This window comes from Myxocyprinus asiaticus, chromosome 27, assembly GCF_019703515.2.
Source record: "Myxocyprinus asiaticus isolate MX2 ecotype Aquarium Trade chromosome 27, UBuf_Myxa_2, whole genome shotgun sequence".
Classification (NCBI taxonomy): domain Eukaryota; kingdom Metazoa; phylum Chordata; class Actinopteri; order Cypriniformes; family Catostomidae; genus Myxocyprinus; species Myxocyprinus asiaticus.
In genome coordinates, this window is record NC_059370.1 from 44,785,289 (window position 1) to 44,802,831 (window position 17,543).

At 37.7% G+C, this 17,543-nt stretch overlaps 2 protein-coding genes across 5 annotated transcripts in view; one reads left to right on the plus strand and one right to left on the minus strand.

Annotated features, from left to right (window-relative positions):
• Window positions 1-3,681, plus strand: part of LOC127418117 (ubiquitin-conjugating enzyme E2 K-like) — a 55,801-nt gene extending 52,120 nt beyond the window's left edge. The window contains exons 7-8 of one of the 4 annotated variants that reach the window (XR_007893365.1): window positions 3,198-3,456; window positions 3,619-3,681. Coding sequence is in view for 2 of the 4 variants with exons in the window: in XM_051658513.1 (XP_051514473.1) it covers window positions 1,193-1,279 (87 nt within the window). In the remaining 2 variants the exon portion in view is untranslated. Of the gene's footprint in view, window positions 1-1,192; window positions 1,322-3,197 lie in introns of all 4 variants that reach the window. The other 3 variants (XM_051658513.1, XR_007893364.1, XM_051658512.1) reach the window with 3 other exon arrangements.
• A 2,432-nt stretch (window positions 3,682-6,113) lies between these two features.
• LOC127418107 (microfibril-associated glycoprotein 4-like) lies at window positions 6,114-9,048 on the minus strand. Its single transcript, XM_051658495.1, has 5 exons — window positions 8,994-9,048; window positions 8,680-8,883; window positions 8,483-8,579; window positions 7,775-7,942; window positions 6,114-7,033 (listed from the first exon to the last, which is right to left on the minus strand). The coding sequence occupies exons 1-5, from the start codon at window positions 8,997-8,999 to the stop codon at window positions 6,783-6,785; spliced, it is 726 nt and encodes a 241-aa protein (XP_051514455.1). The 5' UTR covers window positions 9,000-9,048; the 3' UTR covers window positions 6,114-6,782.
• Window positions 9,049-17,543: the final 8,495 nt, after the last annotated feature.

The following is a 17,543-nucleotide window of genomic DNA, read 5'->3' on the forward strand; positions in this document are numbered from 1 at the left end:
TTTTTGTTGGATTTCGCCGTCTTCCACTTCCTCCTCACATCCCATCATTGAACTTTGTTACAAAAATATGAAAACATTTATATTAAAATGACCCACAGATGTGTTATAGTTGAAATGTATTCAAAATAACTGACATGTTTTTTCAACTTTTGAGGTAATATGGTCCTAATTTCCACATATGTGGACACTTTTGGCACTTTTGTTGCCGCTGTGCCAGTAGAAGCTCTTCGCAGAAATCAACGTCATGCTGTTACGTCACGTAATGCGGTGTGCCAGAAATGTAATCCTTAAATAACAGTGTAGAGTCTTGTGAACAGTATTTAGTCGGTTTTATTCATTTAAATTATGTGTTGCATATAGTGTAGCCAAAATACAACTTCCTCACATGTGGATGCGGGGTTGCACAAGGTTAATAAAATGGTTCATAGAAACCACGTCTCTCAAGCTCCTAAAAGGACGAAAAAAACAAGAAAAAAAAAACATAAAAGTAATCCATTAGTGGAATTGGCACTGCTGTATGTCCAAGTCTTAAACCGTACTGTAGCTTTGTATGCTGTCATACGGGAATGGCGTAACACAGTTTTGTAAAGAGTTGAAGCATTTTGATATTAGGTGAACTGTTCCTTTAAATGTGAGGATTATTTTATATTCAGAGATTAATTGGCACTGTTGGGAAATCACATGTTGGTTTCACTTGTGTCTCAGGTTCGGTTTATCACAAAGATCTGGCATCCCAATATCAGCTCAGTCACAGGTGCCATTTGTTTGGACATCCTGAAGGACCAATGGTGAGATTTTACTTTCACATTAAATAGTGCTGTGATGCTAATGAGCCTGAGACTCATCGCTCTATGTGTGTTTGTATGTGTGTGTGTGTGTGTTTCAGGGCAGCGGCGATGACCGTCAGAACAGTGTTATTGTCCCTACAGGCTCTTCTGGTGGCTGCAGAGCCAGATGATCCACAAGACGCAGTAGTTGCCAATCAGGTTTGTCTTGATTATGTGATAATCTTCCGTACATTTACAGTTAATATTTGACATCAACTTGAAATCAAATTATACATTGCACTTGCTCCACCTCTGAAATGACGTTCCTTCATCAAGCTCTCTTATTTTTCAATAAATACGGACAACCACTTACAAGCTGATGTGCTCATTTCCTCTTTTCACTCTGTCTGTTTCCTGCCTCTCAGTATAAACAAAACCCAGAGATGTTCAAACAGACGGCTCAACTCTGGTCTCACGTTTACGCAGGAGCTCCGGTCTCCAGTCCAGTCTAAACATGCAAAATAGACAAACTCTGCTCTATGGGCTTTGATAAAGTGAGTAGAACACACACACACTCAAACACACATTTACAAAAACACCTGCATAAATGAACAGCTCTATAGATTAAATTACCGTGACATCACACTGCAGGCGTCCACGCTTCCTGGTTGTTTTGAGCAGCAGCTTTAATGGTGGATATGAGCAGTGCTGCAGTTTTAATAATCATTTAAGCATTATATAATTTAATAATGTTTGTTAATGTTGATAACAGTGATTATGATGGTATATTTATGGATTATAGTGAAGAAGTATTTTATTTAGTGAAATATTTAGGTTCTTTGTGAACGATCGAAAACAACCCTCTACAGACACATTGGAGAAAGAATCACCATTGGCTATTAAATCTTTGTTTTACTCGCCAGACTTTTGACGACATGTAAGTGTCATGCAACAGAAAACTGAAAAAAGATATTTGGCAAACTGAGAAGGTGGCATCCTCACATATATATGTAGTATTCATATATATGAAATGCAATATTGTAAATGTTATTTTCATATTTCGGTTTTGATCAATTTTATCACATTTCAGCTTGTGCATTTCACATTCTATCAAGTTATATGATGTCATGTAATTGCATTTTTAATAATGATGAAAGCTGTTGTCACCGTTTGAATTGTAATACATACTTTTAGCAAAATATTCACAAGTTGGTACCTAATAATAAAAATAAAATAACACATATAACAATTATTTAATAATGATATTATAAAATAATACTTTAAGTGCTACTATATCAAAACTGCTATGCAAAAAAAAAAAAAAAAAAAAAAAATGTTTTTACCAGACCCTTGCATAGATGCGGCATAAGTCTATAAATTAAATTCTTGAATATTTACAGTGAAGTTCTGAAGTTAAAATATTTCATAATGTATGATTGTGGCTTTAAATATGTATATATTTATACATTTTTTTACGTGAACTACATTTCGTTACATGTTTGTTTAAATGCACTTTTACATTGATATGTATAACAAGCACTAAACTGGTACTGTCTCTTTAAGAGAACGGCTGCTCATTAAGCAAATCTTACAGTTGAATGAGCACAGTGAACATTTACAGAGATTAAAGGATTAACGAGAGAGAAGTTGCACAGTGGTTTTTCCTACATCCTTGCAGTGTAAGATTAGAATTAATGAGACACAAGCAGTAAAAGACGAGGCTGAATCCAGCTTCTTAATCGCCAGCTTCTTATTCAGTAAAAGGATCGCGGTGCTTAAGTTTTTCAACACTTCACAACTCAATCACTGGCAGGTAAAATATGAATTTACTAGCCAGTGGCTAATAACAGACATATTTTAGTCACATAGCGTGAAATGTAGACTCATATGTGAGTGATTGAGCTTCTAGTCCACTCGGAGGCAGAGATATTCAATGAAACAGTGAGGAACATGCATGGGATCCAAAATAGACTGGATGTCTATGGTGTGAGTGCTCAGCTGTGTTAGAGCGCCACCTACATTTCAGATCTGCATATTGTAATGAAAGTGCTTTTCCTAGCACTTGCTGTCATATAGTGGAATGAAATAAGACTTTTTGCAGGTAGATAGAGCAAACAGAACCAGAATTACATGCTTACAAAATAGGACAACAAAAAAAAGAGAGATAATTAAAAACAAAAAAAAGACAGTAAACAATATACAACTATATTTATGAATTATTGGAATATTTTTGCTGTTAGTCAACTATGTGTGTGTAAGGTGAGCGTTTGAATTTTGGCAGCCAAAAAATGCACCAGAGTTGAAGAGGTTAAAATGGATAGTATGTGAATTGGGACACTGTCTATAATTTGTATAATGAAAGATGGCATTTATACAGCTGTGTATTTCCTCTCTTCTGCGTCACTGATATCGAACTTCTCTTCCCTGCAGAATGCAGTAATAGTGGCGTTGTCGTCAAAATCCTGGGACGTGGAAACAGCAACAGAACTGTTGCTTAGCAACTGAGTCCAACCTGAGGGGCCAAAGCACCTTATCTGACACCCAGCCCACCTGTGCTCTGCCACATCCCCTCTGTCTCCATCTTTTGCCATTCCTTAAAGGAATAGTTCACCTAAAAATTAATAATCTGCCATGATGTTGTTCCACACCTGTATGAAAGAAAGTCATATGGCTTTGGAACGACATGAGGGTAAGTAAATGCTATCAGAATGTTAATTTGTTGGTGAACTATTCCTTTAATGTCAGATTTCTACTCATTCCTCTCTCAGAAGCACACTCTTTTTCTCTCCATTTTTTTTTGGTTTACTTTTTTATGTGCCTTTTTTCTCTCCGTCTTCATGATCACCTTCAGAACAGTCCAGCCCCGGCTGTAGCCCCGCCCCCTCTCACACACCCACCCAATCAGCACTGCAAATCTGAAGCCGCCGCCCTTTTATCCGAAAACATTCGGGTTCCATTTTTAAAACTACACACAGACGTGAAATGCGACACACTCATAGATGTTATCTCAAACAATCAAGACGGGAAGAAAACATCCACTGAAATATACGAAAGAAAAGAGTTCATCTGTAAATAAAGCTATTAAAGTCTGTATAAATTAAAGCAATGTGGCAATGCCTTTATTTATTATTGCTTTGTGGACAATTGAAATAAACACCAGTTTCATGGCTGATCATGTGATGTTTTGATGATCTGTATTTGAAATTGTGTTGGTTACAAGATCTAAAAAGCAAAAAAACAGATTTATATACATTTTTAAGGCTCTCAATGGATTGATTTTTTTTTTTTTATTATTGAATTAATTGCACGATTGACCAGTGAATTTTAACTTTTGCATTTACACATTTAGACATTTGCTGTATGAAATGTCATAAACGCTGCATTTCTAGGATGCTGTGTTATGTTAAAAGTAGAGGAAACTTTGAAAATCCCATCTCAAGATTCCTGTATTCTGTTGTACTTCTTCAGTGAGCTTTCTCATTCTGTGGCTGGGCTGCTTGTGAGGTTTGTTGAGGTGCGCTGCCACCTATTGGTGTGGCTCGTAAAAACACACGTACTTCAAGCTTGAATTGCTCTAATGGAAGGAAAGTCTGTTTTATTACGGAATTTACATATGCATCTGGGGGCTTAATTAATTGCGTTATTTTTTTAACACGTTATTTTTTATAGCATTAACCGCACTGAATGAACGCATTAAATCGACAGCTCTAATGTATGTATACACACATATTAGTGCTGTCAGTCAATTAAAATGTTAATTCGTGATTAATCTCAGATTTTGAAAGTGCTGAAATTTGAGACTATATATACTTCTCTTCCTGTCAAATCAAATCAAATCACTTTTATTGTCATAATGCTTTATTAACATTTTCCAAACAAAGCCTTCCACGGTATTAAGATAGAAATGCACTAAAATAGCACCAATTTTAGTGACATTAAACATTTCCTAAAGTCTAATTGGGAGGTTGACTAATTGAAATAATTAGTCTACATAGATTGAGTATTCATTGCAATGGACATTAATTCTCATAAACTCTCATCCTCCACAATATTTCTCTGCCGGCAAACTGTGGCATGAACACCAGCGTCAACGGCACTTTGAACTCCACATGAAAAGCGCTTGCAGACAAAAACGTCTCTTTCTGCGTTTTAGTGATAAAGTAGTGATAGTTAATCACAATAAAGAAAAATTAACGCATGAAACTTTTTAAATTAATTGCATGCATAAACGCGTTTATTTTGGAATCTTTAATATATACAGTGCATTCAGAAAGTATTCAGACCCCTTCATTTTTTTTCAGTGTGTGTCATTGTCCTGTTGGAAGGTGAACCTTCAGCCCAGTCTGAGGTCCTGAGCGCTCTGGACCAGGTTTTCATTAAGGATATCTCTGTATTTTGCTGTGTTCAGCTTTCCTTCATCCCTGACCAGTCCCCCAGTCCCTGCCGCTGAAAACCCCCCTACAGCATGATGCTACCACCACCATGCTTCACCAATGGGATGGTATTGTGCAGGTGATGAGTGGTGCCCGATTTCCTCCAGACATGACGCTTGGAATTGAGGCCAAACAGTTCAATCTTCATTTTATCAGACCAGAGAATCTTGTTTCTCATAGTTTGAGAGTCATTTAGGTGCTTTTATGTGTCTTGCACTGAGGAGGGGCTTCCGTCTGGTGAATCTGCCATAAAGCCCAGATCGGTGGAGTGTTGTGGTGATGATTGTCCTTCTGCAAGTTTCTCCCTTCTCCACACATGATCTCTGGAGCTCAATCAGAGTGACCATCGGGTTCTTGGTCACGTCTCTTACTTAGGCACTTCTCCACTGATTGCTCAGTTTGGCTGGGTGGCCAGCTCTAGGAAGAGTCCTGGTTGTTCCAAACTTCTTCCAGTTAAGAATTATGGAGGCCACTGTGCTCTTGGGAACCTTCAATGCAGCCGAAAGTTTTTTGTAGCCTTCCCCAGATCTGTGTCTTGATGTAATCCTGTCTCTGAGCTCTGCAGACAGTTCCTTTGACCTCATGGCTTGGTTTTTGGTAGATTGATGTGAAAAAAATAATTTAAAGCATTTTAGTAAAAGGCTGCAACATAAAATGTGAAAAAATGAAGGGTCTGAAAACTTTCTGAATGCACTGTATATACAACCCAAATTCTAAAAAAGTTGGGACAGAATGGGAAATGATAATAAAAACAAAAAGGAGTGATGTGTAATTTCTGTTCACCCAGTGCTAGTTTGAAAGCCAAGTTTTACCATGTGAATTTAATTGTTTGTTTTAAATATGCAATCATTTCTAACCTGATGATTGCAACATGCTCCAAACAAGTCGAGTGTTTACCACTGTGTAACATCACCATTTGTTCTAATAAAACTTAGTAAGCGTTTGGGCACTGAAGACACAATTTTGTCTGCTCAATTATATGGGGCCTTTGTTGCCATATTGTGTGCTTCATAATGAGCCACACATGTTAAAAAAAAGATGTTAGTCAATCATAACATTGGACGTGTATGTATATTGAAGTCTTAAAGGGGAAGTAGCACAGAAACAGAGTGTTTCAGACAGAGAGCCTGAGACGGTGGAATAATGTAATGCAATACATCATTAAAACTGTTTTTGTGGAGAAACCTTTATTAAAATGATAAGTGAACCTCAAGCAGGGCTGTTCACCTGCTGGTGGGTGGGGTGGGGGTTATCCATGATGAGGTCGCCACACCAGCTGGAAACAAAATTCTTTGATTTGTTAGTTTACAGTTTGAAATTAGCATAAATTGCTTATTTTGGTTTCTGGAGAAGAGATAACCACATCTGTATTGTATATAAAAACAGAGATGAAAGATGTTTTGCTTGCAGGTCAGAACTTTATTGAAGATGATTTCAATGCACACAGCAATTCTTGAGTGAGAAAAGGAGAGAATGCGCTAAGATTTTCTGCACAATAGCCAGAGAAAAAGGTCAAATTCGTGGTACAGCGAGCTGAAATTTCATCAGGTGTTTGCTCTGGATACAGTAACTCCGCTGGGAGCTAAATTTTTACACGCCTGATCTTCATGATGATGGACTTTAGAGACACCCAGCTGTTCTTCCAGTGATACCAGGCAATTCCAATATTACCTTCTTTTTTCCCCCACAAATACGGACCAGTGGGGTTTGTGTGATAACAATTGTTGTACCACCACCCTCCAGGGTATGAGACAGCACAATTTTTTTCCGAATTGTCCTGGTCTTTGTCATAGGTGGTGAACTTCATTCCATTGTGTAAATTCAAAGAATCACCTGTGGAATGAAGGACCTTTAATTATAGAGAGACTTTCATTTTCTAAATCTTACTGACATCTTAAATAAATATGAAGATAACAATATGAAGATCCATTGTGCTATTTGTTGACCACAGCAGAGTTTCTCAAACTCTACTATTAATGGTGCAAAATCTTGCAGAATTATCTAAACCAGCATCCCACCCCCAATTTTATATCTGAAAATATAAGATAACACTGATTTAATGTTACATTTTTGTAACAATCTGTTGATCTATGATCATTGTGACAACTAATAAACATTTATCAAAAATTATGTTTTCAGAAAAAAATAATTTATGAATAAATAAATAAAACATTGCACAACATGACTCAAGTGCTTGTTACTTTTCTTTGAAATCATAATTAAAAGGATAGTTCACCCAAAAATGAAAATTCTCAAAACTTTCAAGGTAGGCAGCATAAAAGTAATGCGTACGACTCTTCGATGTCTTCTGAAGCGATCGCATTGGATTTGAAATGAGTCCAAATTTAAGTCATTATGCACTATAAATCTTGATATGTGGCACAAGTGCAAAACAGTAAAGGGTTCATGACGGTGATGCTTTTACACTGCGCATGGTTTCCAGATACTCAGTCCCGCATTCATAGTCGGGTGGCCAGTGATTTTTCAGGGGTGGCCACAGTGCCCTCTTAATAAAAAAATTAAAAAAAACAACCACCCCTCTGGTGTAGTTTGTCTTTTAAGTTTTTTTCTTACCTGCTCCTCCATTTACAAAGCTGCCAATATTCAGTCGGTACCCGTTAGCCTCAGAGCTCACAGAAAACTTCTGGTACAGAGCGTAAGCCTTGTTCCCACTAAAGTCCTCCAAATCTACTCTCAGTTCATACTGATGTCTGTTGGTCAGCAGGTGGACATTCTCCAGCCCTGATGTAGTACCAAACAGGAAATAAACAGCTTTATGAAATGGTGCTCTGGAATACTCTGATCTAAATATTTGATTAGAGGTTCGACTGATAGTGGCTTTTGCGGATACCAATAACTAAGGTGGTGGAAAAGGCCAGATTAATCGGCAGATCGTTTTTAAAATAGATTTATTGAATGAAAAAAAAAAAAATCTTAGTCTTAGCTTACTGTGACGGGCACAGACACAGAGGCTACAAGAGTCGAAAATAGGTAAAATCCCAAATGTGTATATGTTGTGTAACCAAAATCCCAATAATAACCAGAAAATGTGAAGATTTGGTGCATGTGGGACTTTTAATTCTAAACAAGCCTGAAATACACTGGGGACACTTATTTTGAAATGTCTGTGCTTCAAACGCACAAGGGAAACAAAACATGTTCATGTACACTCTTACAGTCAAACTGTATATTATATATACTGCTGATTATTTCCTTCCACTTTGTTTTTTCTTTGTTTGAAATAAACTGTTTTTAGCCAAAAGACAATTTGTGATTTCTTACCCAGCCAGAATTCTCGTGATTTATCACCAAAGCCCATTTTGTATTGGTCCCATGGCCTGTCGAAATTCAAATCGCCATCCATTCGTCTGTGAATCACCTGAAACAATTCATAATATTCATTATTTGAGGGGAAGAAGCCAAGTACAAAATTAAAATGCGTACTTGTTTTTAAAGTCGATGGGATTTGTTTATCATACCGTCCATTTCCCGTCATCATTTTTCTTTCCAGTGGAGACCATCTCACAGTAAACCAGCAAAGCGTTATTTTTTAGGAATATGACATACACGCCACTCTTGTTATATCCACTCGCATAGACATCAGAACAGTCTGAATCAATGACAGGGATATACGAAGCGGCGCCCACCAACAGAGGAGAGACTGCGGCCAAAAACAGCAACACCTGAGAGAAAGATGTATATAGTTCTGCTGTTGAAAAACAAGCGTTAACGTTTAATTTAATCAGTAGAAATTCAGAGAGACGGTCAAAATAAATGGAAGGTTTAAACTTGCATTCATGTTTGTGAAGTTGCATCTGAGGTTTGCCAGAGAGCTTTACTTTTGAACCTGAAACACATTTGATTGAGACAAATACAATTATTGGTCCCTCTTTACATGAAGTGTCTTTAACTAATATGAACTAACATTAAAGTACACACAATAAAATGTATTTATTGTGTAACTACATGTTATTCTGCAAAATTCTCACAAGATTCACATTTGCTGCAACTGAGGTTGAGAAACGGTTTGGGATAGGAGTAGGGGTTAGGGTTAGGTTTTAAGGTCAGGGTTTAGGGTTAGGGATAAGATTAACAATGTAACTACAGATATAATTAAAGGCAGGTACTTTAAATGTAAGTACAATGCAACAACACCTATGTATACAATGCTTAAGTACAAAGTAATAGTGTCTCAACTGCAGATGACCAAAGCGTTTTCTAGATATTTAAGAAACTTTTAATACATGTAAGAAACAGAAAATCAACATGCATCATATGTTGAGAAGACTCATTAAAACCACTGGCATTGCTCTGCTTTCAAAAGCCCCAAAAAATCTCTAAAAAAAAGTCTCTATGTTTGGCGAGGCTCTAATAGTTAAAGCTACACTATGTAACCTTTAGTGGTTGAAGCATAAAACTGCAAGTTACTTGCGGAGGAACATTGTTTTGGTTATTACGTCAGTCGGGCTTCAGCTCTGTTCTTCTGCGTGGATGAATCTGATGGTTTGAGGAGAACTGGTGTAACCATGGTTACAGGTGATCAACTTAGAGTGAATGCCACTAATGACAACACAATTTGCCCACTCCCCTCAAAAAATAAATAAATAAATAAATAAAAATAATGAAAGGAAGAAAAAGACGGATATCTGAAAAAAAAAAAAATTTATTAGCAGGTAAGTAGCATATCTTCGCTGTTATTTTGACTTATTGTAACGTTATTTATGTTGTTTCAACATAAATAACGTTACAGAAGTTAGGCAATGATGACTTTAGACATAAATACTGGTAGTCATATAAGATAAAGTCAAACTGTGGAAACTATCATAACTTAGCTAGCAGGCTAATAGACCAAGGTAGTAACTGGGTTAGGCAAAAACATAGTTTGGAAGAAAGACTCATTAATGACATTTTTACATAGTGTAGCTTTAAGAGCAAAATTGTTCCAAAGTTTGGGAGCAACAACAGAGAAGGCACGATCACCTTTAGATTTTAATCGAGACCGGGGAATAGACTGGAGCATTTGACTCAAAGATCTCAGAGGTCTGGAGGTGTGATGGGCACAGATAAGCTGAAGCCATGTAAAGACTACAACACCTTAGACTCAGTTCTGTATTGAACTGGTCCATGGTGAGACGCTAGCTCTGGTGTAATATAAGGTAATAAAAATGTGAAAACCTTTTAACCCTCTTATAAATGATGAAAAATTAATTAAAAGCACATAATGAAAATCTCTAAGCGTATTATTATACTGTAAACCAATACAAAATTTTAAAAACATTATTTCTTTAAAATCAGAGGACAAAAAAGCCCCTCTATTTGAAGAATCAGTGTTGAACATGAACATGCATTCTGTTGTTTCCTGAAGAATGAGACACTATTGTACATTGTGCTGATAACTGTATGAATTAAAACATATCCAGTATTAGATGAGAAATATAAAACAATAACTCACCGATTCTGTTGAGAATTGTTTCTACTGGCTCTGGTCAAAGACACTTCTTTAAATATCTGTCATATTATCAGGCTCCTCCTCTACATATACAATAGACAAATCCCACAAACCCCAAAATTGGACACTCAACAACAAAATGCCCCCATATTTTAACTGTAATTCATGATAGTGATAAAGAACCCAATGAAGAGAAATATGTGTGTGTGATTCTGCCTGCACAAAAGAAGAATGGTAAAACTTTAGGGCACAACTTTAGCAAAGGTTGTCCCATTTCATATGGATTAATTCAGGATTAGGGGTAGATAACCTAACCCTAACCCTAACTGAAACTAAATTGAAACTAATAAAGTGTGAAAACTATCCTAAATTGGAATGACCCATTGAAATAACATAGAAATGAAAACTTAATTACAAATTCATAACCATATCCCTGATATATACAGTATACTGTATATGGTCAAAACAAACAAAAATAAAAACAATTAATAACCAGTATCAGCAGCAGCTATATACTGTAGAATATAAACAGATAAGACTGTAATTAACTGACTGGAGCTACAGAATATAATTACGGTTTCATTACGCTCTTGCAAAACATGCAGGGATACTATTTCAAGACATCTGTAATGAAGAAGTCAATTCATTGTTTGAGTCATCGAGCTCGAAGTTAATCAAGTTGAAAATCTAGTGATCACAATTTAAAATCTTTATGCCAGTCATGTGCCAGCTGTCATTTAAGGAGATGTTTGTCCATTTTGCTTTGTTTTGTAACCTGATTAACACAGTGATATCTTCAGAAGAAAAAAAGGACATTTATTTCAAGAGAATTTTTTGTAACATGTATTTCATCATCTTAATGTAACACTGCAGTATATGGGGTTTTATGACATTAAGTGTTAAACCACGACATTCAAAAATAATGGCGTTAACCAGTTTGTGACTTTACCTGGAGTGAAATAAAAAGAAATGGATATACTATGTTGTCATTGCACATTTTCTCGGTTTTACACCTCTGGAACTACCACAACTACTATACAATCAAATGTCTGAGTATCTGTCTACACCTGCTGTACATCAATCACCTCTCATACATTTCCACATTCTTATACCTCGCTTATTTTCCATTGTTATTTGTGTGTTTTCTTCAATTCAGATCTGTTCTGGATAGCACATCTATATATGTTTTTGAAGGGGTTGGATAGTAATTTAACTGTGGGGTTAATGGGCTTAGTGTAAACGTACTGCTATAGAGTTGTTCACGTCCAAAATCTGGAAGACAATTATTACTTTCGAGCCATGGGTTCCATCTAACATGATCACACGGAAAGTCGGCATATCATTTCCGAGATAATTTCTGTACCAAAGCAATCCAAAATCACTTGCTTAAATGACTGGCGTCCTGTTACTCTGACCCCCATCATCAGCAATTGCTTTGAGAGACTAATCAGAGATTACATCTGCTCTGTGCTGCCTCCCTCACTGGACCCATTGCAGTTTGCTTACCGCAACAACCGCTCCACTGATGATGCCATTGCATCTACAATACACACTGCTCTCTCCCACCTGGAAAAAAGGAACACTTATGTGAGAATGTTGTTTGTAGACTATAGCTCAGCATTCAACACCATAGTCCCCTCCAAGCTTGATGTGAAACTCCGGGCTCTGGGCTTAAACAGCTCACTATGCAGCTGGATCCTGGACTTCCTGTCAAGCAGACGCTAGGTGGTTAGAATGGGCAGTAACATCTCCTCATCACTGACCCTCAACACTGGAGCCCCGCAGGGCTCTGTTCTCAGCCCACTCCTGTATTCCTTGTACACACATGACTGTGTGGCAACACACAGCTCCAATGCCATCATTAAGTTTGCTGATGATACGACAGTGGTAGGTCTGATCACTGACAATGATGAAACAGTCTACAGAGAGGAGGTGCACACTCTGACACGCTGATGTCAGGAGCACAACCTCTCCCTCAACGTCAGCAAGACAAAGGAGCTTGTGGTGGATGTCAGGAGAAGAGAAAGAGAACACAGCCCCATCACCATCAATGGAGCACCAGTGGAGAGAGTCAGCAGCTTCAAGTTCCTCTGTGTCCACATCACTGAGGAACTCACATGGTCTGTCCACACTGAGGACATTGTGAAGAAGGCTCATCAGCGCCTCTTCTTCCTGAGACAGCTGAAGAAGTTTGGAATGAACCGCCACATCCTCACACGGTTCTACACCAGCACTGTAGAGAGCATTCTGACTGGCTGCATCTCCGCCTGGTACGGCAATAGCACCGCCCACAACTGCAAAGCACTGCAAAGAGTGGTGCGAACTGCCAAACACATCATCGGAGGTGAGCTTCCCTCCCTCCAGGACATATATACCAGGTGGTGTGTGAAAAAAGCTTGGAGGATCATCAGAGACTCCAGCCACCTGAGCCATGGGCTGTTCTCACTGCTACCATCAGGCAGGCGGTACCGCAGCATCAGGACCGGCACCAACCGACTACATGACAGCTTCTTCCCCCAAGAAATCAGACTTTTGAACTCTTGATCTCTCATGATCAATATACATCAGCACTGCACTTTATTACTCTTATTATCTCACACTGGACTGTCATAAATTATATTCTCTCTTAACAACACACTGGCAACTGACTATCAACCAACAGCCAATACATGTTGTCAATACAGTACAATACAACCCAGTGTACATTTTATATATACTATATATTGTGTGTATTGTATACTGTACATTGTATGTTATTATTTGTATATTAAGTTGTGTTTATTTATGTGTTATTAGATTTTAAATTGTGTTGTGTAAATCTGAAGTTTATTGTAAATTGGTATATGTCTCATCCCTGTTATGACTGCTATGTTGCTCAGAACAGCACCCAAGAATTTCACACACTATTGCACTTGTGTATATGGTTGTGTGACAATAATAAGTGATTTGATTTGAGAGTTATGGTACCCTATGATCGGCCACATTATGCCGACTCACCGACAAGCATCATCTTCCACTATTCAAACTTTTCCTGCAAATTGTTTTACAATTTCCCGTGAGATTGTATTGTTGTAAAATGCCATTGTGGTTAAAGTGGACAGTCTTTATATTTATACACATACACATCATGGCATTTAAGTTCATAGGGGGCATTACTGAGGTCAGAAAACATCATATATGACATTTGAATTACGAGAACACTGAAGTGTCCCCATTAACCAGAGTATCCTTGCAATGCTAGTGAGTAACCCAGTATTTTGGGCTTGTGAACCATATATACCAGCAAACCATTGTTTCTCCAATTACTTGTTAGATCTTTTGTCAACGGCAGATCCTGATCTGTGGTTTAAGAAAGTAGTTCCATGCACAAATGTGTTTTTAATTTTTTTGTGACAGTCCTTAGTTCTCCTAATTTTTTCATTTACTTGTTCATTGAATATAGCAGTGTAGAAGTTCCAATGATAAGGGAGGAAACGGGAAGCGGGGTGGCAGTCCAGGTAAGTCAAGATTTAATGATTTTTCAGTCTAGCAAACACAGTCATTGGCTTTTCAGCTTCACAAGAGAGCATTAGCTTTTCAGCTTCACAACAGTAGATGCACTTTAGCTTCACAACAAAATATACAGTTCGACTTCACAACTTCAGGTTTCTTTATGCCTGACTCTGTCTCTCCGGCATTCTTGGCAGCCTTTTCAAGCTTGTCTCCATCGTCACTGTGATGAGACACAGGTGTATAGTGTTAACAATCACCAGGTGATGGTCCTTACCACTTCCTCTCTCCTCAGTGACAGACACATGACACGTCCCGATCCACAGGCAGAATCACAGCCGTGCTGATGCAGGGTCATACAGCACTCTTGGATGTGTGATATTGCTTTAAAATGAACCACTTTTATGAAACATATTGTCATGATCCTGCTCTGTCTGCCTTCTGGTCCCTGTCTGTTTTCTGTCTGTGTGCATTTGTCATGTGTACAGTGTAGGGCTTTACTGGTTGTTTAGATCAGGGTTACTATCAGAAATAATTAATAATTATTTCTGTAGTTATTAATCAATATTTAAATTAATTAATTGGATCTAACTCATTAAAACCTCATATGGGACTCCAGTAAATGTAGTGTGCTACGTTTAGGAGCAAGTTTGGTTATTAGCAATAATTAATAATTATCAAAGATAATTATTAATTATTAAAATCAATAGAACATTGATGAGAATCAATGTTAGCTTTTTTTAATCCTTTAAATCAACAGTTATCAAAGATAATCGTTAATTGTTAACGTCGATGAAACATTAAAATTAACACTAGCTTATTGATCATTCAAATTCAATCAAAGATAATTATCAGTTATCAAAAATCAATAGAATATTAATAAGGATTAACATTGACGGGGCACCACCCTGAAATCAGGCACTAATAACCGAATATTAAAACAGTCTCAATATTAGATTGTTTTCTTAGGAAAATCGACATCCGATGAATATCGATTTTCGGGAAAAAAAACAATGAATGAAGGTTTGAATCCGAGCACTGACATCCCGTCAGCATGACACAGGCGTATGCAAAACAAACCAAAACACTTCTCTTTGTAATATAACAAAGTTTATTTATGCAGTAATATCAATTAATAATTAATACAATGCAGTCAATAAACTTCTGACTTACAACTACAAACTAAACAGTGATATGATTAGATATGGAAATAAAAATAATTCTATAACACAAGGTGTGTGTGTGACAGTGTGTGTGTGTGTGTGTGTCAGTGTGGTTAGTGAGAGAGAGAGAGAGAGAGAGATGATTCAGTGACAGCCCGAAAGCTGATTTCGCGATAGCTGGAGATAAAGCAGCCGTGTTCATCACTCAGAGACGCGGTTTTACGAGCGGGGCTCGTAAAAGTCCCTTGTTATTTGACTCTTTAATGGATGAACTCAGTTGCTGTTTCACCCGTGATGGCGAAAATGCACAACAGTCCAATTTGGTTGGACCACAATACAGCAAAACAAATTCGTGATAATTAATACCCTGAGTATTAATAATGAGCGGACATGGCGGTCCGTAAACTGTACAAGCAAAAACCTTGAAACACAAGAATAACACACTATAATATTCTATCTCTGCCCAGACGTAAACCTCTTACTTGAATCGCATGAGGACACAGGTAGAATGTGTTTTCCTCTGTCCTTTAACTTTGACCCGGTTTCTTGAGGCTCGTGTGATGACGAGAGGCCATTTCCACACGCTGTCGGCAGGCGGTACGGCTGTTGATTCTCAGAGGGCGGTACGGCTGTTGATTCTCGGCGGGCTGGCGGAGAACTCAGAAATGTCGACTTGAAGAGAAATCTTTAATCTCTTCACTTCTGTAGGCCAACGGATGAAGATGCGAATTGCTCGGCGGTCTCCTTCGGATCCGTTAGAGTGTTCGGTTGAACACAGAGTAATCTCAGCTCGTCCAGCGAGATGGAGATTGTATGGCTACAGTTTCAAGTCGGACATTACTTCCTTATGCCACGAGGCTGCACCGGAGAGCAGCAAAAAGCTACGTCCGTATTCGGTGAACTTATATAATAATTTCAGAATTATTTGAAGTCCTGATGATGTCATGTTTGAGGGACGTTCTGTTGTGTGCCTCATCCAATAGGAGTTGAGAGCTCGATCCTTTAGAAGGCAAGGCTTCATGGATCTGTAGTCTGTTTTGGACTCCCTTTGTTTGATTTTGGCGCGATTTTTATCAGTACAACATCTGACTTAAAAGGAGGGGGCTTGAGGAATGTTTTTTATGACTGTTAGGCCTGCCTTTGTCTTCTATCTGAATACATGAGGCCCAACAACAGTATGAGCAATTGGTTGAGTCTGTGTTTGTGTTAGCTATGCTCTCTCCTGACTCTATTTCCTGGTTTCCCTTTGCTACACCTCCTTGTCTGGTCCTTGTTGTGTTAATTGTCTTCACCTGTTCCTCATGTGCCTTGCTCCTATGTAGTGTGCCTTCTTCCCTCTTGTCTTTGTCAAATCGTTTTGTTAGAATCGTGTCTGGTCTGTCCTTGTTACTCGGTTGGTTTTTACTGTCTGCTTTGTTGGATTTTCTTTCTTTGCTGTTTTTCTCCCATGTGAGAGTTTTGTTTTCCTATTTGTATTTTTGTTAATAAAGTAGTTATTTTTTGCATTCCATGTCCTTACTCCTGCAAAACCGTGACACTTGTATGTTTGCTTTATATGTATATAATTGAAAGATTCAAGTTTTGGATGTATTTACATGATGTCACAATGAGCAAGTTTGAGTTACCAACTTGCAATTACAATAAAATTAAAAAAAGTAATTACAGCATGATGCTTTTTTTATCATTGATTAATTTGAGATTTTCACATTTGTATCCCAAATTTCTGAATAATGTGAAGTTTATAAAAGTTAAATAAACGTTAAAATACTCACTGTTTCAAAAGTATAGCCACAAGACATAAACAATATGTGTGTTAACATGATTTTAGTGTGATAAAATCACTTACTAACCACATCTGTGTAAAGTTATAGCCAATTTTACGTTCATTGCCATGATGACGTAATGCTGTGAACCCTAAAACAAACATGAAAATGACAATTTAAACAACTTTACATCTTAATTAATACATGTGTTATAACAGAATAATTAAAGTGCTTTTATAAAATTATATCCTTCACATTGCTGCCTTTAAACCCTCCAAAAATTGGCCCCATGACTACCATTGTAAGTGTCTCACTGTAAATGTCATGCCTCCCTCAGGCTCTCCACCTCCCACAGTGTTCAGCTCCTCTTCTCCCGACTTCTAATTCACCACACCTGCACTCAATCAGCTCACTCATCAAGGACTGCTAAAATAACTCACCTTCACTCCAGACACCGTCAAGCCTCACAAAGGACTCTT

Excerpts from the sequence above, each read along its gene's own strand:
- LOC127418107 (XM_051658495.1), bottom strand. Across the intron at positions 8,580-8,679 it reads ATGATGACGGGAAATGGACG|GTGATTCACAGACGAATGGA; the intron begins GTATGATAAACA and ends GAATTGTTTCAG. Across the intron at positions 7,943-8,482 it reads ATCACGAGAATTCTGGCTGG|GGCTGGAGAATGTCCACCTG; the intron begins GTAAGAAATCAC and ends GTACTACATCAG.